Source organism: Ranitomeya imitator, chromosome 4 (genome assembly GCF_032444005.1).
Source record: "Ranitomeya imitator isolate aRanImi1 chromosome 4, aRanImi1.pri, whole genome shotgun sequence".
NCBI classification, from domain to species: Eukaryota; Metazoa; Chordata; class Amphibia; order Anura; family Dendrobatidae; genus Ranitomeya; species Ranitomeya imitator.
The window spans coordinates 148319343-148340953 of NC_091285.1; the positions used below are offsets into that span (position 1 = coordinate 148319343).

General features: G+C 43.1%; 1 protein-coding gene across 1 annotated transcript in view; it reads left to right on the forward strand.

Annotated features, from left to right (window-relative positions):
* Positions 1-21611, forward strand: part of SEPTIN8 (septin 8) — a 63039-nt gene that overhangs the window by 12656 nt on the left and 28772 nt on the right. Inside the window, exon 2 of the mRNA XM_069764014.1 lies at positions 19143-19257. Coding sequence (XP_069620115.1) covers positions 19143-19257 — 115 coding nt within the window. The remainder of the gene's footprint in view (positions 1-19142; positions 19258-21611) is intronic.

The window sequence follows — 21611 nt, forward strand, 5'->3', positions numbered from 1 at the left end:
TTTTCTTTTACCGCCCATAGAGGTAAAGAAGAATAGTACAATGGGCAGCCAGCCTGTGCGTGGGAGGTTTGCCAGGAGGTATAGCTTTGGTATCTTTTGGGCAGTAGATATTGGAGGGGCTGTAGCTCCAGGCTCCCCTGCACCGTGCTCCTAGCCAGACTGATTAATGGGCTTACCGTGAATCAGAGAGGTCTCTTATCGCAGAGCAGACATCTGTTGCTGGGGGAGAAGCTTGCCAGAACACTTAACATTTCCTGCAGTCTCAGACTACCTGCTCCTTTATCAGGTTTCTGGCCTCGTACCACTGATACTGGCATGACATGTAATAATTAGGGGAGATCTGACCGTCGTTAGTCTCTTAATCTCGGTGCCATCTGGCATTGCATGGCATGTGAAGGGGTCCATAGACTAGCTATCTCACTACTCGCCTCATTTTTAATGAGTGCTTCATTCTGCTGAATGGGAATTGCCCACCTCTTCAGACCCCAGCGTGGGTAAGGGCTTGGTCTATCGCACTCACCTTCCATTTATCTCACAAATTCAGTATAAATTGTTCTCCATCTTGGTCAACCTGAAAGCATTTAGACCTTGTGTGCTGCAAATCTACAGAAGTCTTACAATAAGAGACATTATGTGACAAATGCTCTTCTTGTCTACAACGTTGACGTGCCAATCTACCAAAGTGCCCCTACCGTCGATCATTGGCAGCAGCCTTTGACGTTGGTTGATGACACGGTCAACAATGACTGGAGTGGAGCACCGCGTGATGGGAGATATGTTCTTTTGTTTTATGGTGGTTTCATCCGATACCTGAAAACTCCTTTTAATTTTGTGTTTTTATTTGTTCATCTTCCTAAAAGTTCCTAGGTATGAATGAGATGTTCCTGAAGTGTTACAATATGGGGCTGATTCATGAAGTAGTTTATGCAAGTTTTCTTGCATAATCAGACCATGTTTCTGCACGGTCAGACACAGCCATTACACAGTACAAAGCAGGGGCACATTTATAAGATTATATCAGCACAGGAACATTATATTTATACACATCCAATTGTGGAACTTATTATTATTCCAAGATCTTTTGATTAAAATCTACTTTGTTCGTGAGAAAACCCCTTTAAGCCACAAAAATGGCAGAGGTATATGCCAAGCGCTGACGTGTATTTCTGACGTACAACTGGTGACAACTGATGAACCTATGTCACCTCTAAGTGATAGATCCTTGTCTCTTATCGCTGGTCCCATAGCTGTGATATAGGCATTTGGATCGGGGGGCCTTCATTCTAACAGACCAAACTAAATTAGTCCGAACACCCGACCTCTAAATTAATCCAGACAGTGAACCAGACCCCTCACCAAGATGTAGTGAAGAGCAGTTGTGGCAGAATAGGTAATTGGCACGCTGGGCAGTCATGGGCACCCAGGAGTTCTGGAGTCAGATGGGACATAATTCTCCATGGATCGCGTGAGCTGGCCTGTTATTGCAAGCAGCAATCAATGTATCCGTATTGATGAATTATTAACTCTTTTCCCCCATATGTGGTAGTAGCTAGTTGTGGTCATTGCAGCTGCTCTTCAGAGCCTTATGTAATAGCCCTCCCACCCAGGGTGCTATTGACTAGGATCTAGGAGGAGATGTCTGCTTCAATTTACTTGTTCTCTCCCCAAGGCCTGCGGCTCACATTGCAGATCCTCCTGACTGACATTTCGATTATTTCTTTAATTTAATAACGTTTTAAACATGGCTGGGGGAGCTTGTGGCTACTGCTGGGCAGGGAGCGGAGTAACAAAGCTTCATTTCCTCCTCACATTCCTTACCTCATGGAATGGCGCTCACCAGATACTTTCATCTTCTAACCGTATGGTTTAGTCTGACCTCTTATTGGGCCTACATGATGAGGCGTCTGGCTAAAGCTACACTTTTCTATTTACTACAGCATATGTTGCTGTCTATGTTGCCTTGTTTGAGACCTGGCAGCTGCTTTTTTTTTTTTTTCCTCGCTCTTGACGGTGCTGAAAAGAAGGGGTTAATGGTTGGCACCAACCACCCGAAGGTTTCCATTTATAATCTGGGTTTCTCTTGGCAGCTTCAAATAAACACTTTATTTCCCAGATTCTTTTCCCTGTAGACGAACCAGGATCCCACTGTACATTGACATGAGAGGCACGTACCTCATGTCTGCAAGTATTTCTCTAGAATACCAACTCGCAGCTCACCATATAATGGTCACTGATGCCCCACCAGCCCCCTGGCTGCTGTTGGCTAATTACAAAAGATCAGATCAAAGCAGAGCATCTATTCTAGTTCGTTTAACCCCTTAGCGACAGAGCTAATTTTGACCGTAATGACCAGACCAAATTTTAGAAATCTGACCAGTGTCATTTTATGTGGTAATAACTCTGGAACACTTCAACGTATCCCAGTGATTCTGAAATAGTTTTTCCCGTGACATATTGTTCTTAATGTTGGTAGTAAATTTTGATTCCATATGATCTACTATATAAGTGTCTCGGCCAATCAGCGACGGGCACAGTCCGGAAGAAAATGGCCGCTACTTCCCCGTAGTCAGTGCCCGGTGCCCGCATACTCCCTTCTGGTCAGCGCTCACACAGGGTTAATGGCAGCGTTGACCGCGGTGTAACGCATTCGGTTAACGCTGCTATTAACCCTGTGTGACCAACTTTTTGCTATTCATGCTGCCTATGCAGCATGAATAGTAAAAACATCTAATGTTAAAAATAATAAAAAAAAATAGTTTCATACTCACCATCCGGAGCCCCCGGATCGAAGCGGCCGGTTACCGATGCTCCTCGCGCGCTCGGGTCTGAAGAGTGCATTGCGGTCTCGCGAGATGATGACGTGCGGTCTCTTTCTAAAAACTGCACCCCTCAAGGTGCTCAAAACCACATTCAAGAAGTTTATTAACCCTTCAGGTGTCAACAGAAATTAATGGAATGCATAAGGAACAAAATAACTTTTTTTTTAACAAAAATTTTACTTTAGCCCCAAATTTTTTACTTTCACAACGGTAAAAGGACAAAATTAAACCTAAAATTTGTTGTGACATTTCTCCTGAGTACACAGATACCCTGTATGTGGGGAGGGAAACCTACAATTTGGGCGCTCGGAAGGGAAGCAGCTCCATTTGACTTCTAGAACGCAAAAATAGCTGGAATCTTAAGTGGACGCCATGTCTTGTTTGCAGAGCCCCTGATGTGCCTGATTCCCCTACAAGAGACCCCATTTTAGAAACTCAAGAAATGTATCTATACGTGTGGTGAGACCCTTGAACCATAGCTACTTAACAGAAGTTTATAAAGTTAAACTGTGAAAATGAAGAAAAAATTTCCCTCAATCAAAAATGTTGGTTTCGCCCCAAATTCTTAATTTTCACAAGGTTTACTAAGCAAAATGGACCATACAATTGGCTGTGCAATTTCTCTTGAGTACACCGATACTCCATAAGTGGTCAAAAACTACTGTACAAGTCCCCTCTATAATTTGTAAAGCGTCTAGGGTTGCAGTGAGCATGTTGACACCACATGTGCCTCACAGAAATTTTGGGGTGAAAAAGGAATTTACATTTTCACCTCTAAAATGTTGTTTTAGCCCCAATTATTTTAATTTTTATAAGGGCTAATCGGGGAAAAAATGGACCTTAATTTGTGGTGCAGTTTCTCCTAAGTACGCAAATGCCCTACATGTAATTGGGAAATACCGTATATACTCGAGTATAAGCCGAGATTTTCAGCCCAAATTTTTGGGCTGAAAGTGCCCCTCTCGGCTTATACTCGAGTCAATGTGGGTGGCAGGGTCGGCGGGTGAGGGGGTGAGGGCGCTGAGGTATACTTACCTAGTCCCAGCGATCCTCGCGCTGTCCCTGCCGTCCCACGGGCTTCTGTGCTGCAGCTTCTTCCCCTCTTCAGCGGTCACGTGGGACCGCTCATTAGAGATATGAATAAGCGGCTCCACCTCCCATAGGGGCGGAGCCGCCTATTCATTCCTCTAATCAGCGGTGCCGGTGACCGCTGACAGGAAGAGCTGCGGCACCGAAGAACAGGCAGAGGGACAGCGCGAGGATCGCCAGGACTAGGTAAGTATAGCATATTCACCTGTCCTCGTTCCAGCCGCCGGGCGCCGCTCCATCTTCCCGGCCGGCGCCTCCATCTTCCCGGCGTCTGCGCTCTGACTGTTCAGGCAGAGGGCGCGATGACGCATACAGTGTGCGCGGCGCCCTCTGCCTGATCAGTCAGAGCAGAGACGCCGGGAAGATGGAGGCGCCGGAACGAGACGCCGGGAGCTGCAATCAAGGGAGGTGAGTGTGTTTTTTTTTTTTTTTTTATTGCAGCAGCGGCGGCAGAGATTTCTATGGGGCACAATGAACGGTGCAGAGCACCGTATATGGCACAGCAATGGGGCACAATGAACGGTGCAAAGCACCGTATATGGCACAGCAATGGGGCACAATGAACGGTGCAGAGCACCGTATATGGCACAGCAATGGGGCACAATGAACGGTGCAGAGCACCGTATATGGGCACAGATATGGGGCACAATGAACGGTGCAGAGCACCGTATATGGCACAGCAATGGGGCACAATGAACGGTGCAGAGCACCGTATATGGCACATCTATGGGGCACAGTGAACGGTGCAGAGCACTGTATATGGCACAGCAATGGGGCACAATGAACGGTGCAGAGCACCGTATATGGCACAGCAATGGGGCACAATGAACGGTGCAGAGCACTGTATATGGCACAGCAATGGGGCACAATGAACGGTGCAAAGCACCGTATATGGCACAGCAATGGGGCACAATGAACGGTGCAGAGCACCGTATATGGCACAGCAATGGGGCACAATGAACGGTGCAGAGCACCGTATATGGGCACAGATATGGGGCACAATGAACGGTGCAGAGCACCGTATATGGCACAGCAATGGGGCACAATGAACGGTGCAGAGCACCGTATATGGCACATCTATGGGGCACAGTGAACGGTGCAGAGCACTGTATATGGCACAGCAATGGGGCACAATGAACGGTGCAGAGCACCGTATATGGCACAGCAATGGGGCACAATGAACGGTGCAGAGCACCGTATATGGGCACAGATATGGGGCACAATGAACGGTGCAGAGCACCGTATATGGCACAGCAATGGGGCACAATGAACGGTGCAGAGCACCGTATATGGCACATCTATGGGGCACAGTGAACGGTGCAGAGCACTGTATATGGCACAGCAATGGGGCACAATGAACGGTGCAGAGCACCGTATATGGCACAGCAATGGGGCACAATGAACGGTGCAGAGCACTGTATATGGCACAGCAATGGGGCACAATGAACGGTGCAAAGCACCGTATATGGCACAGCAATGGGGCACAATGAACGGTGCAGAGCACCGTATATGGCACAGCAATGGGGCACAATGAACGGTGCAGAGCACCGTATATGGGCACAGATATGGGGCACAATGAACGGTGCAGAGCACCGTATATGGCACAGCAATGGGGCACAATGAACGGTGCAGAGCACCGTATATGGCACATCTATGGGGCACAGTGAACGGTGCAGAGCACTGTATATGGCACAGCAATGGGGCACAATGAACGGTGCAGAGCACCGTATATGGCACAGCAATGGGGCACAATGAACGGAGCAGAGCACCGTATATGGGCACAGATATGGGGCACAATGAACGGTGCAGAGCACTGTATATGGCACAGCAATGGGGCACAATGAACGGTGCAGAGCACCGTATATGGCACAGCAATGGGGCACAATGAACGGTGTAGAGCACCGTATATGGCACAGCAATGGGGCACAATGAACGGTGCAGAGCACTGTATATGGCACAGCAATGGGGCACAATGAACGGTGCAGAGCACCGTATATGGCACAGCAATGGGGCACAATGAACGGTGCAGAGCACTGTATATGGCACAGCAATGGGGCACAATGAACGGTGCAGAGCACTGTATATGGCACAGCAATGGGGCACAATGAACGGTGCAGAGCACTGTATATGGCACAGCAATGGGGCACAATGAACGGTGCAGAGCACCGTATATGGCACAGCTATGGGGCACAATGAACGGTGCAGAGCACTATATGGGGCACAGCTATGGGGAAATAATGAACGGTGTAGAGCACTATATGGCACAGCTATGGGGAAATAATGATCTATTTTTATTTTTGAAATTCACCGGTAAATGCTGCATTTCCACCCTAGGCTTATACTCGAGTCAATAAGTTTTCTCAGTTTTTTGTGGCAAAATTAGGGGGGTCGGCTTATACTCGGGTCGGCTTATACTCGAGTATATACGGTACCTTTCAGGCACAATGCTAAACTTAAAAATGAAGGAGCGCCATAATTTAGTGCTTTTATGCTTTGAGGGTACCATAGCCCACTGGGACAGTGGACTTTGAGGGGCCTATATATTGGAAACTCCACAAAAGATACACCATTTTAAAAACTGCACCTCTCAAATGCTTTAAAACTGTTGTCGAGAAATGTTTGTGTTAAAACATTAATGCAAGGAATTAATGCAAAGTGGAATGGAAATTTTTTTTTTTTTAAATTTTACCTCTAAAATCTTGCTTTAGCCCCAAATTTTGCATTTTTCAAGAGGTAGCACCCAAACATGGACCCCACAGATTTTTACCCACTTTTTATGAGCACAACGATTCCCCACATGTAATCAAAAAGTTCTATTTGGACAAACAGCAGAGCTCGAGATGAAGCAATATTTTAATTTTGGAACACAATTTTGGCTGAAAGATGGCAGGCACCATGTCTCATTTGCAGGGCCCCAAAGGTTTCTAAACAGCAGCCCCCCCCCTTCCCTCCCCGCATCCCCTGAAAATTGACCACACTTTGGGACTTGCACCCCTCAAGGATTTTATCCAGAGGTATATTAATCATTTTGATCCGAAAGATGCAACACAAAATTTGACATTAGGTTGACATCATTAGTGTTGAGTGCAAGTGCTCGCTACTCAAGTTTGCATCGTGTGCTCGGATATGCTCGAGTCCGCACCTCACATATTTTGTGGCTGTTAGACACACACAAAATCTTGCGGGGATTGTCCGTGTATAGCAGGCAATTCCCCCATGTCGTTTTTTTTTTGCCATTAACAAGCGCAAAACATGCAAGTCAGGACTCGAACACCCGTGATACTCGTTACATACCTGATGGAAATTCGAGTAGCGCGTTCTTTTGCTCAACACTAGTCGTCATATAGTCAACTTTTTATTTTCTTTGAACTTTTGAAAAAAAGCCTGACCCTTACGGGAAAGAATGAAAAATAAAAATTATATAATAAAAAAATTAATGAATCCAAGTGGACAATACTGGAGGATGATTTACTGATTATTGGCTTTTCATCACTGTGATAGGTTGAGACATCATTTCTCTTTCCTCTGATGTGTATATCATGTCAAAAGAGAGAGAAATTATTTTCGTAGCGGGCTCACTTTTTTTTTTTTTAACTTGATCACCGTTATTCATTCATTATTCAACGATCACATGATCAAGGACCAGATAATCCGGCCCAGATCGTGTTCTCCAGGGTCTCGGCTACCCGTGGTAGTGGTGCCTCTTGCTTAATGGTGTTGCATCCTTTTGTGGCCTTTCAGAAAAGGTGTGTAGATACTGACAGACCATGGGACCCTTAGATTGCACACAGGGGGACGTCCTTTCACTAAGGATGTGACTTACGAAGGTAATTGCACCAGATATTTTTAGAGATTTAATAGCAAAAGGGTGAATAAATATGCACATTGCTAGTCTTTATTTGGTCCCATAAATTTAATTTATACCTATATTTTTCTCGCTTCACTATAACAGCATATGCATCACACACAAATCGGATTACAAAATATTTAAACACCGGTTGTAAAGTAACAAAATAGGTAAAAAGCCAAGGGGGGGGCGAATTATTTCACAAGCAGCTGTAATAGACTATGCTATTCTGTCCGGCATCTAGTATGGCGTCTATCATAGACATCCAACAAACAGATGACTATGAGCTTTCATGAACTGCTAAAAAGAACAAGTGGGATGGCAATAAACACACGACTTTTTTTTTTTTTTTTTCAATCATGGTACCGCATCACAATGTGTGCAATAAGACCGGATTTATAATAAATACATTATATGACTCGCTGCTACGCTGCAGTACACTGAGCCTTTGGAGTGCCAGCACCTGTAACATTATTAACTGACGAAAAGTCTCAGGACAGGTATGCTATGAGACCATGCAGCAATGTGTCCATCTTGAGACTGTATGGGAGTCTCAAAGTGGTGCTTTTTAGGTGGAATGAAAGGGCACTAAAGGTGGTGACAGTGTGAGCTCCAGCTTTTATAGAGAAGCCAGACCCAACTGCCCTTTTGGGCAGTGTAGTTTGTGGCATGGAGGGAAAGCTGGCATGACGCTCAGAATGTAAACCACTAGGATGGCTGGAGGGGGTGATGAGCTGAAAAGCAAAATAAAGCTTCATGGTTTATGAACTCATTACTGGGATAGCCAGATCATGTATGAAATATGTTGTGTGTTGTTTTTTTTTTTTTTTTTTTTTCTTTGTAAATTTTCTTTTTCATCCATACAATGTGAGAAGTGTGATTTTTACTTGATATATATTTTTTTAGCTAGGTTTTAATGTATATCGTGATTTTGGTGTGAATTTCATATCCTCTGGATCCTATTAAATTTTACTAAAGGTTGTAAAGGCATGTCCTAATGGCCAAAGAGGGTTAAAGGGGTTTTCCCACAAAGTACCTTTTAATTAATGGATGCTCAAATTTTAAATAATTTCTGCAAGTAGATGTGTTACAAAAAATAAAATCATAGAATGGTAGAGTCAGAAGGGACATCCTGGGTCATCTGGTCCTACCTCCTGCTCAAAGCAGGATTCGCTAAATCATCAGATGTCTGTCCAGCCTCTGTTTGAAGACTTGCATTGAAGGAGAACTCTCCGCCTCTCCTGACAGCCTGTTCCACTCATTGATGACTCTGTCAAAGTTTTTTTTTTCTAATATCGAATGTCTCCTCTCTTTCAGTTTCATCCCATTGTTTCTAGTCTTTCCATGTGCAAATGAGAATAAAAATGATCCTTCTACAATGTGACAGCCCTTGAGCTATTAAGTCTCCTCTGTCGTCTTTTTTGCAAGCTGAACATTCCCAAATCTTGTAGCCGTTCTTCATAGGACATGGTTTGCAGACCAGTCACCATCCTGGTAGCTCTTCTCTGAACTTGCTCCAGTTTGTTGATGTGTTTTTTTTTTTAAATGTGCCCAAAACTGGACACAGTATTCCAGATGAGGTCTGACCAAAGAGGAGTAGAGGGCAATAATGATTTCATGTGATCTAGACTTTAAGCTTCTGTTAATACATCCCAGAACTGTATTTGCCTTTTTTGCTGCTGCATCACGCTGTTGACTCATGTTCAGCCTGTGATCTATTAGTATACCCATGTATTTTTCACATGTGCTAGCCCTATTCCTCCCATTCTGTATATGCTTTTTTCATTTTTGCCATGATGTAGCACTTTGAATTTGTCCCTGTTAAAAAACATTCTTTTAGTTGCTGTGTTCCTGTGCTGAGATAATCTTATAAGTGTGCCCCTGCTGTGTACTGTAATGGCTGTGTCTGACCGTGCAGGAGCATGGTCTCATCATACCACAGCTCTTGGGCAGGGAAGTAAGTAAGAGTATATAGACATTATAGCATTGGATCACAAATTATACTTTTTGTGAGGCGAAACATTTCACTACTCGTTTTCAAGCAATGTTTTACATCCTAGACTGAATCCGCTGTGATCCCCTGCTGTCCTGTCTGTATACTCTTTTTCTTTCTCCCCTGCCGAGGAGCTGTGCTATGATCAGATCATGTTCCTGCACATATTTATTTTCATGGTTTAAAACATTTCAGTATAATGGAGGGAATGTGATTAGCCAGCAAATGTGTGTCAAAAGGACTTCCTGCATGTTTGAGTTGTTTTGTTTTTTGCTATGCAGCTGAATGTCAGCTTTTGTTTGGGAGTTCTGGTTCTTGGGTACGGAGTTCAAAGGAGATGGCAAAGGCAACACAGCTAACTGTCCTTTTCAGCAGGATGCTAGGCCCATCATGGCACAGCCCAATCTGATTCTTGGAGCTATATTGTGAGATTGATTTTTATCCAACATCCCCCCCTGTCATAGAAACAAGTATTAAAAGCTCTGACTTTTTAATAAAGGGGTATTCTCCCTCTTCCTATTTTCTCTTTTGCAGTACGAGACCAGAGCTAGCAATCTGGCTGCCTCTGTGAATTACACAGTTTAGCATATGGGAAATGAGTGACTGTGGTGTGTGTGTGTGTGTGTGTGTGTGTGTGTGTGTATATGGGAAGCATCTATACATAATTAACACGCAGAAAATCCTTTTTGCGCTCAGGTGACTGAAGGAAGGTGCCTTTTGTGAGAGAGATTGAGGTTTAGAATGGACAGATAAAAGTGGAAGACCCCTTTTGTCCCCAAGAAATGCAATGTCCCTTCAAAGGAAGTGTTCTACCTTTACACTAAACACTTTTTGTCCCTATGAGGGAAATATTGCGTCTTTGGCAGACATGTCTCTGAAAGAAAATATGGAATATCAAAGTTTCTATGCATCCAATAGTAATGGAACATGCATTTTCAGCCTCAGGGCTAATAGGGGAAGAAAATGCTTATTTTCTCATAACTGTAGCCCCAGCCTATAAGCCCCAAATCCATAATTTTCCAATCACTTACAGCAGCCATGTCATGTTTGATGTCCAGGTAACAGTAAAATCCCAATAAATAATTTGGCAGCGATCTCAAACTTTTCTGGTCACTGGTAGAGGAATTATCGCATAAGGTGGCATTTTTATAAACTCCTGAAGAGCTGAGGACGTCCAAAAATCCAGCCCACGTGAGGTCATCATGTGGTGTTGAAAGGGTTGTGGACATAACTCGGTGCTAATATAAGATCATGCCAAATTATGACCTGGGTTCCTGTAGAGAGATGCACCAAGTGTCCCCTAAGTAAAATCTTTTGTATATTTTTCATAAACACTGCCTCCCTTTAGATTAAATATAAAATGTAATAGTTCTGTTCCTTTTGTTCTGTAAGCCACACCTCAAAACCATACCAGGCCTTCAGTTAGCCTTTGTATAATAAGAAACGACAGGCGTTAATCGTTGGCCAGTTGTGTAATTGTTTTAATGATGGGGAGCAGCAAAGAGCTGTTCGCAACAAAGATCGGAGCAGGGGGTTCTGCGTGACCTTCACAGGCTGTGATTGATCTTGACACCCCCCTCCTTCATTTTTGTCTTTCCTAAACCTAGTGCATTGTAGTCCACAATAGTAATATCCATTGTTGGTGCATTGTAACATTGCAGGTCACTATGAGGTGGGCACTTGTGTATTTGCTATTTTCATGTTAGAAGCAGACATTTTGTTGTAAGTCATTTTGACAGCTTGTCACATTTTATAGTCAGAGTGTGCAGTGATGTCTTTGGTTGAGTGTGGGGGCGACCAGAGACAATAACTTGTGATGGCAATGTACTACATTAACATGGGTATGGCCTATAAGGCAATCCTCTGACTCTTCAGCCTCTGATCTCTGGAGCATTCTGTATGCTGGGAATGGCTGAGTGTAGGTTAATAGACTTCTCAGTGTATTATTACTAGCACAAAGGGTTATTTCAAAGGGATTTTACCCTCTGCCTTCTGATCCTATTAATTTAACTCTAAACCCCAGCATGGATTTTCTCATTGAATTTTGGCTCCCTCCTCGGCATCCCAGTAATGACCTCGACCAGTAAAAGAAACTTCCCAGCTGGGATAACAGTATTATCATTCCTGCAGTTGATTCCCATAACCTTCTGTCTTTCTCCAGTCTGTGACTTTTCATTTCTATGTTGGGATGGGGGACTTGTTTTTTGTGTTCTTCTAAGATGCAATAAGAAATCTGAACTGTAGGACCACCAGAAGGGTAGAACCTTACTAAATCCTTACGTTCTACCATAATTATGAGGGATTCGTTTCCCTGACTTGTTTGTCCAAGTCATTTTCTGGTATGGTGTTGGGTGGTGTTTTTGTTTTAGCTTGGAGGCATCTTTATAAAGTTTGTATAGGTTTCTTCTCTTGCACCAAAAAAACGTGTGTTCAATGCCTTTACAATCCCAAGCTTCAGCTACGTCAGCTGGCACTGTCTCTTATTGGGGGCTCATCTTTGCATGGAGCCTTATTTTGAAGGCAATACTTTTTAAGATAAAAATAAAAATGCCAAGCAATTCATACCAGCCAAACCTGGCACTTGCACCCACCTGTAGATGGCACTGTTATGAGGGTTTTGCCCCCCATCAATACATGGCAAGATACTGGGTAGCCTGAATGAAAGTTTCTTTGTACCGAGCTGTCAACTGATGGGCGTCTGGTTTGGCAGCCATGAGACTGTCTGACTTCAGCTTGGAAAATTCAGCTGTGCAGCCACCTGAAAAACGCTTAACGTTAGATTCTATCTGCCCTGCGTACCCAATGTTAAAGATAGGTACGCAGGACGACACATGCGGAAGTAAGCGGAGCTTAATGGAGGAACGACGCAGACCAGCCACACACAAGTGTGAACTTAGTCTAACCCCTTTTCACCTTTACGCATATAGTTATACATAGCCCTGTATATAAATATTGGCGCTGTGTACAATTTCTGTTACCCGTTAACATACCCAACATTATTTGGGAACCAGAATTTACTTCACAAAATGTGAGAGGCAAAGTGGTATATATGTTTTATTTTACTAATGTAGCACCATTAATTCCACAGCGCTTTACGGGAATGGTCATCACGGTGCCCAGTGGGGCTCACAATCTACATTCCCTATCGGGATGTCCTGTGAGTGTGGGAGAGAACCTGGAGGAAACCAACGCAAACACGAGAACATGCAATTTCCTTGCATATTTTGTCCTTGATGGGTTATAAACCCAGGACCCCAGCACTGCAAGGCTACAATGCTAACCACTGAGCCACTGTACTGCCCGAATATATAAAACCTCATATATAAGGATCTCATGCATCCAGATTAGACCTGTCACCCGATCCACTAGCATCTTCTAAGTCAACAGCTCAGATGGGAATTGGGAAGCTTGTGAATTTGCTGGGTTTTGTGTGTTTTCACACATTTTAGCATGTTCTGGAACTTGAAAGAAATCTGATATTTAGTACGACCATATATAAACATTAGGGATTCAATCCTTTGGCAAGAAACAAGTGATATACACTGTGTTCCAAATTATTATGCAAATTGGATTTCAGTGTCACAAAGATTTAATTGTTTTGTTTTTCAAATAAACTCGTGGATGGTATTGTGTCTCAGGGCTCAATGGATCACTGAAATCAATCTTAAACACATGATAATTAGTTTTCCAGGTGATTCTAATTAAAGGAAAACTACTTAAAAATGATGTTCCACATTATTAAGCAGGCCACAGGTTTCAAGCAATATGGGAAATAAAAAGGATCTCTCTGCTGCTGAAAAGCGTTAAATAGTGCAATGCCTTGGACAAGGTATGAAAACATTAGATATTTCATGAAAACTTAAAAGTGATCATCATACTGTGAAGAGATTTGTGACTGAAACAGAGCACAGACAGATTTCATGCAGATAAAGGCATAATGAGGAAGGTTTCTGCCAGACAAATTCATGGGATTAAGAGAGCGGCTGCCAAAATACCATTACAAAGCAGCAAACAGTTATTTGAAGTTGCTCGTGCCTCTGGAGTCCCTCGAACCTCAAGGTGTAAGATCCTTCCAAGGCTTGCTGTGGTGCATAAATCTACTATTCGGCCACCCCTAAGCAGTGCTCTCAAGCAGAAATGGTTGCAGTGGGCCCAGACATACATGAAGACTAATTTTCAAACAGTCTTGTTTACTGATGAGTTTCGAGCAACCCTGGATGGTCCAGATGGATGGAGTAGTGGATTGTTGATGGATGGCCACCATGTCCCAACAAGACTGCGACGTCGGCAAGAAGGAGGAGTCATGTTTTGGGCCGGAATCATGGGGAAACAGCTGGTAGGGCCCTTTAAGGTTCCTAAAGGTGTGAAAATGACCTCTGCAAAGTATATAGAATTTCTGACTGACAACTTTCTTCCATAGTATAAAAAGCAGAAACGTGCCTTCAGGAGCAAAATCATCTTCATGCATGACAATACCCCATCTCATGCTGCAAATAATACCTCTGAGTAATTGGCTGCTATGGGCATAAAAGGAGATAAATTCATGGTGTGGCCACCATCTTCCCCTGACCTCAACCGCACAGAGAACCTTTGGAGTATCATCCAGCACAAGATCTATGAGGGTGGGAGGCAGTTCACATCAAAACAGCAGCTCTGAGAAGCTATTCTAACTTCATGCAAAGACGTACAAGCAGAAACTCTCCAAAAACTCACAAGTTCAATGGATGCAAGAATTGTGAAGGTGATATCAAGGAAGGGGTCCTATGTTAACATGTAACTTGGCCTGTTAGGATGTTTTGGAGTTAAATAGCTTTCTGTTCAGTGAATGTGACCTCCTAATGCTGCAAATTCCACAAATGAGCATTTTCAGTTCTTTAAAACATATCAAATGTTTAGAAATTCTACTGTGCCTAATAATTTGGAACAGTGCATTTTGAGCTTTTATTCATTTTGGAGATTATACTGTTATCATTGGGAGGTTTCTTCAATAAAATTCGATGTATACTCGGGTGATGATTTTTATTAGACTGACTGTCATTTGCACCGACCATTTAGGAAAATCCGAGAAAAATGTCATTTGCATGATAATTTGGAACATGGTGTAGACATACATTCTTCATTCTCTTGTGCAGAATTTACATGCAGAGTTGTGCTTGTAGAAAAACTGCTGTCAGCCAGGGGTTTCCTTAGCCAGGACAAGAATGGGTCATTTACCCCCTTTCTGACAAGGCCCATTTTCAGGAATAGAACAGACATTTATAGGACATTTCATAACTTTGCCAAATTATTATGGAAACCTTTCCAGCACATCCTGCACTGTACTACTATACCAATTTATTATATATTTTAGGCGTTGGTTCATTTTATGACGACTCCACCTCCACAGCCCTGGAAACAACTATTTGAAGCGGCGCCAAACTTTTTTCTTTTTTTTTTCACATCTCACATCTCAAGGTTTTTTGTTTTTTTTTGTAGTTATTTCCTTTTTTTTATTTACTTCAATGTGCCACACTTAAGTTCATAAAAGATCTTTGGGCATTTCAACATTTCCATTTTATTATTGCATATTCCCTGCACCTAGAGATCTCCATGATCGCTTGGTGTGGAGGAGGAAGCGCTAGTTCATTGCTGTGTATACCGTAGAGTTTAAGAAGACAGAGATTGTAGTACACCAGCTTTGCCTTCCGTATGGGGAGTCTGGCTGTGTCTGTCAGAGCCCTCTCCTGCAGCTGCTCGATCTCCGTGCAGCTATTTACTCTACAAATAATCTGAATATCTTCTTGCATGTATCATTGTAGAGAGACCTTGAAGAAGTGCCCTTTCTTCCATCTTTTACATAGTAGTAATAGTGGAACATCTGGCCATAGCAATTAAGACTAATCCAAACATCCATGGTGTCTTAATTGGAAACGGGCAGTGTGAAGCAGATTTATACACAGACAATCTCTTGAAATTGTATCTCCTCCCCCTTCATAATTCAGGAGTTGGAGGTTTTGGGCCATTTGAGTAATTTTATTGGGCCATCATGAATTGTATGGACTGGAATGTCCAATGTCACGTCCCAGGCACCATCCCGTTACATCTGATGAAGGGCAGCCCTCCCTGTGCTTGTATAGATGTCTTCCAACGTCCTCCCACCATCTGAAATCTGGATGATGGGAGCAGCACAGCCTGGGAAATATTTTACTATAACCACATAAAATTATATATTTATGCCTTCTATTTAACAGGGTTGTGTGGTGATAAATGGGCTTTGTACGTGCGCTGCGCTGCGCTCAGCGTGTCCCTGTTCTAGGCTTTATTCACATACGTCCTGCTGCGTGTGACTTTTTCACGCTGCACATTTTCTGGTCGAATTATGATGTACTGAGCTATTTTGAGATAAAAGCGTAGCCATATAAAACGGCAGTTTCCTTCTCTATAATCTCGCTTTGTCATTATTTTCAGATTTGTGGAGATTTTATTTGGAAACTAAAATTCCTTGCAAAGAATGTATACTCTATAGCTAATAGTGACAATGATGCCCTGGGATTAAACCCATAGATCTTGTATCGAAAAGGATTTTCTTATAGCGGTAAATCACACATTGTGTCTATTAAGGCTTTATTGTAAATCGGAAATGAGACGCATACGCTGATCGGCCATTACATTGTACCGCCAAGATGGCTGACTCGTGGAGACACGAACAAAAGCTCTGGAGGTGTTCTGTGCTGTCATGATGTTAGCAGCAGATCTTTTAAAGGGATTTATTTTTCAATTTCATTGGCGTGCCCTCTAAGAATAGTAAAATAAGCTCCAGTGTTGCCTCTCCGCTGCTACCTCCCAGTATTTGTTGACAAGCTGCAGCACTGACACAAAGTCTATAGTGCTTGTGACCACTGCAGTCAGTGGGCTGAGCAGTGATGCTGATGTGGTTGTGATGGAAATGCTGCACCTCTGTGATGTTTGGAACCGTGAAAAGGGTACATTATAAAGTGGGAGTAAGAGTTATGCTGGGGATTTACTTGCGTGATTAGAACGCAGCGTTTTGGATGCAGGGTAAATATGCTGAGTCCGAAATGCTGCTATATCCTGATCGTGCGCACATAGCCTAGGAAGTGAATGGGGACTCCCTGCTAAGTGGGGCCCACCATAAAGAACATCTTTAGTTAGAGATGCACTGATCTATGGTGTTTTGTGGTATTCGGAAAGCTCCAGGTTGTCAACAAAGACTGGAGCGACAGCGGAGAGGCAGTGCTGGAGCTGCAGTTGAAAGTTTATTTTATTATTCTCTCTGTAGGCAAGACAAAAAATAAAGGAAAATCCTGGAAACCCGCTTCAAGCCTTGTAAGTTGGATGGGCCCTGTTTTCCCAGCATGTCCCACAGATGCTTGATCGGAGTGAGATCTGGGGAATTTTGAGGCCATGTCACCAACTTGAACTCTTTAACATTTCTTAGATTCCTAACCTTTTTGCGTGTGGTGGGGCGCACTATCCTGCTGAAAGAGGCCACTGCCATTAAATGCATTTACAATAAAGGGATGGGCTTTTACTGCAACAATTTTAAAGGAGGTGGTTGGTGACTTATGGTTTACCAGCATTGCCCAGGTCATCGTACTGCATGTCCTGACTTGCTTTCTTGCTGTAGTGCATCCTGGTGCCATATATTTACTAGTGAATGACACTCACCCTCTGCCATCCACATGAAGAACATGGGTTTTACCAGAGTTTGCAACCTTCTTGGATCATTGCAACCATCTTCATGGATCAGTTTTCGTCACATACCCGTCGTAAGCTCTTTTGGCAGTGGATGAGAAGAACATGGCCTCTGTCCACTCTTGACTACACACCTTTTTATCATTGCTGAAAAAGTTAAAGATGGCTACTTATATTCCAGTAGCTCTTCAGTTGGATTGAATCAGCTGGTCGAACCTCACTTCCCAAGATCCTATCGCCACTTCACCACTTGTCCTTCTTTGGGGCATTTTTGGTAGATGCTAACCATTTTGTATTGGAAACGCCACACACAACCTGCTGTCTAGCCTACACAATGGACTCTGAATATCTATATGTAAGGTATTTTTACTATCTAATGCACTCCATGAAAACTAAATAAAAAAAAAAACAACTTTTAGAATTGCATTTTTTTTTCATTCCAGTATGAGTTTAGGGTTTCTTTTTACCTGTTTTTTTTCAGTAAATTGTATGGCAAGATGGATGATGTCATTCTGTGCCGCAAAAAAAAATCTGATACGTCTCTGTTCACAGAAAAAAAAAATACTTGTGATTCTGGTAAAAAGGGAGGGGTGGGGGAAGTGTAAAAACTGTGACTCAAGTACTCCTCCACAAGTTTACAGTAATTCTACAGCAAGTGTCCTCTATAATAGCTCCCCTGCTTTAACTATAGCAATGGGCACAAACTAGCCCCCCTCGGGCTGCAGGCATGCCATGATTTTGTGCTAATCGTGTATTGTTCTTAATTCTCGCAACGTATGTCGAATGTCCGCCATTTGCTATGTCTTTTTGATATATATATATATTTCCACTGATTGCAGGGATGGTGTCATCAACTATGATTTTCACCAAGTCTGTCTAGTGGTAATACTGTCACACGACATTACTAATAGTCAATTGTGCATCTAATGGTTTTCTCAGTAGGCACACTGCTTCATAGTGGTGGTAATGGTTTTTCCTGTGACCAACTTAGAGGGTTGTCTGAAATGTTTACATTTGGATTGGATTTGCCATCATTTCGTGATCATTTTACAACCAACCTTTTGGTTTCCCACCAGTCTTGCTGTAATGGAGGTTACTGGCTTGCATGGGATTGTCTTCTACATGATGATGGCTGCTGTGCTTGTTCGCCTGATTGTGTTTTTTTCTTTGTTTTTTTTTTTTAATGTTTGGCCTAAAGAATCACACAAAGCCTCTTGATTCTACTGCTCTTTTTCATCTTGCGCTACATCAGTCCTCTGCAAAGATATTCACATTTATTGCTTTACGAGGACAATATGTGAAATTCCTTTTTGCACACCAACTGGGTCTGTGTTCATAGTCTTCACCGGGGCATGCACGTTCATCCCTCAATCCCAGACACTGCCAATCTCCGCTTGGGAAAAGTTAAAGCGCACACCACAAGAAAAGACCGAAGAAAAGTCCAGTTGGTCTGCAAAAAGAGATTTCACATGTGCAATACAAAAGCAACAAATGTGAATATCTCTGTAATGAATTGTCGTAACGCAAAACTAAGAAGAAGAGCAGAGTCGGGAGAGAGCAAAGATTTTTTTATTAAATATAGTAGAAGTCTTTAGATGTGCTTTCCAAGATCTCTGGGATGGTCATATTAATAAATTGGCAATCAAATATAAGTCTTGGATGCATTAATTCCTAGCTAATTATTATTTTCTTGTGACAGAATGAAGAGAAGCGCAGCCTCTCGCTCGGTGGCCATGTGGGATTTGACAGCCTTCCAGATCAGCTTGTTAGTAAATCGGTTACTCAAGGTTTCTGTTTCAACATCCTATGTGTAGGTAAGTCGCACTGTAATGTGTTTTTTAATCCATGCAGTAAATGTATTAATGGGCTACATTTGCTGTTGTATACTGTCAGCCCAGTATAATGGAGAGCGAGTGTTCTTCATTGACCAGCCTGTAGATCTATAATAAAATAAAATAGTTTTTTCCTTTTCTATGGTGTATATACCATTGACGTAACCATCTGTTAAAGGGAACCTGTCACCCCGAAAATCGCGGGTGAGGTAATCCCACCGGCATCAGGGGCTTATCTGCAGCATTCTGTAATGCTGTAGATAAGCCCCCGATGTTACCTGAAAAAGGAGAAAAAGACGTTAGATTATACTCACCCAGGGGCGGTCCCACTGCTGGTCAGGTCGGATGGGCGTCTCTGGTCCGCTGCGGCGCCTCCTATATTCTTTCCATGACGTCCTCTTCTGATCTTCAGCCACGGCTCCGGCGCAGGCGTACTTTGCTCTGCCCTGTTGAGGGCAGACAAAGTACTGCAGTGCGCAGGCGCCGGGCCTCTGACCTTTCCGGCGCCTGCGCACTGCAGTACTATCCTCTGCCCTCAAGAGGGCAGAGCAAAGTACGCCTGCGCCGGAGCCGTGGCTGAAGATCAGAAGAGGACGTCATGGAAAGAAGATAGGAGGCGCCGGAGACGCCCATCCGACCTGGCCAGCAGCGGGACCGCCCCTGGGTGAGTATAATCTAACGTCTTTTTCTCCATTTTCAGGTAACATCGGGGGCTTATCTACAGCATTACAGAATGCTGCAGATAAGCCCCTGATGCTGGTGGGATTACCTCACCCGCGATTTTCGGGGTGACAGGTTCCCTTTAATAGCACCACTTCAGGTTTATTTTTTTTATTGTATCGTTGGAGTGCTGCAACTAATTCAAGATCCCTGTCCTTAGCATAATACTTACCAGACGTCTTCATCTTTTATCCGCACTGTTCCTGTCATCTTCTGTAGGTTGTGACCTACTGGAACGCTCCAGTGTTTGTGGGGCGAGCCGGAGGTCACAACTCTGTGTAAGTCTATGAGACTCAGAAAGAACCTCTCATGCTTACTTAGAGGTACTTGATAAAGGCCTATTGTAGGTCGAAACGTTGTTAAAGTTTATGGCACATTAAATTTTGTTGTAATTGAAACCCTTGAGTTTGGACGCTGTCTATTGCCAATACCTTGGACTATTTCCAAGAGGGTTCCTCTGGGAATTGGACTGTGCGTCCCCCCCCCAACTGAGTGCTGCCAGCTGCCCATGTTTTCTTGATTGCATGGAGAGTTTGTGATTGTTACCTTTGACTTCTGGGCAAAGATGGAAGATCGGGAGCAGAGCAGCACTGTGATAATACAACCCCTGGCAAAAATAATGGAATCGCTGGCCTTGGGGGATGTTCATTCAGTTGTTTAATTTTGTAGAAAAAAATCAGATCACAGACATGGCTCAAAACTAAAGTCATTTCAAATGGTAACTTTCTGGCTTTAAGAGACACTAAAAGAAATCAAGAACAAAAAATGTGGTAGTCAGTAATGGTTACTCTTTTTAACCAAGCATAGGGGAAAATTATGGAGTCACTCAATTCTGAGGAAAAAATTATGGAATCATGAAAAACAAACAAACACTCCAACACATCACTAGTGTTTTGTTGCACCACCTCTGGCTTTTATAACAGCTTGCAGTCTCTGAGGCAAGGACTTAATGAGTGTCAAACAGTACTCTTCATCAATCTGCCTCCAACTTTCTCTGATTGCTGTTGCCAGATCAGCTATGCAGGTTGGAGCCTTGTCATGGACCATTTTCTTCAACTTCCACCAAAGATTTTCAATTGGATTGAGATCCAGACTATTTGCAGGCCATGACATTGACCTTATGTGTCTTTTTTCAAGGAATGTTTTCACAGTTTTTCCTCTATGGCAGGATGCATTATCATCTTGAAAAATGATTTCATCATCCCCAAACATCCTTTCAATTGATGGGATAAGAAAAGTGTCCAAAATATCAACATAAACTTGTGCATTTATTGAAGATGTAATGACAGCCATCTCCCCAGTGCCTTTACCTGACAAGCAGCCCCATATCATCAAGGATTGTAGAAATTTGCATGTTCTCTTCAGGCAGTCATCTTTATAAATCTCATTGGAACGGCACCAAACAAAAGTTCCAGCATCATCATCACCTTGCTCAATGCAGATTCGTGATTCATCACTGAATATGACTTTCATCCAGTCATCCACAGTCCACGATTGCTTTTCCTTAGCCCATTGTAACCTTGTTTTTTTCTGTTTAGGTGTTAATGATTGCTTTCGTCTAGCTTTTCTTTATGTAAATCCCATTTCCTTTAGACTATTTGTTACAGTTTGGTCAC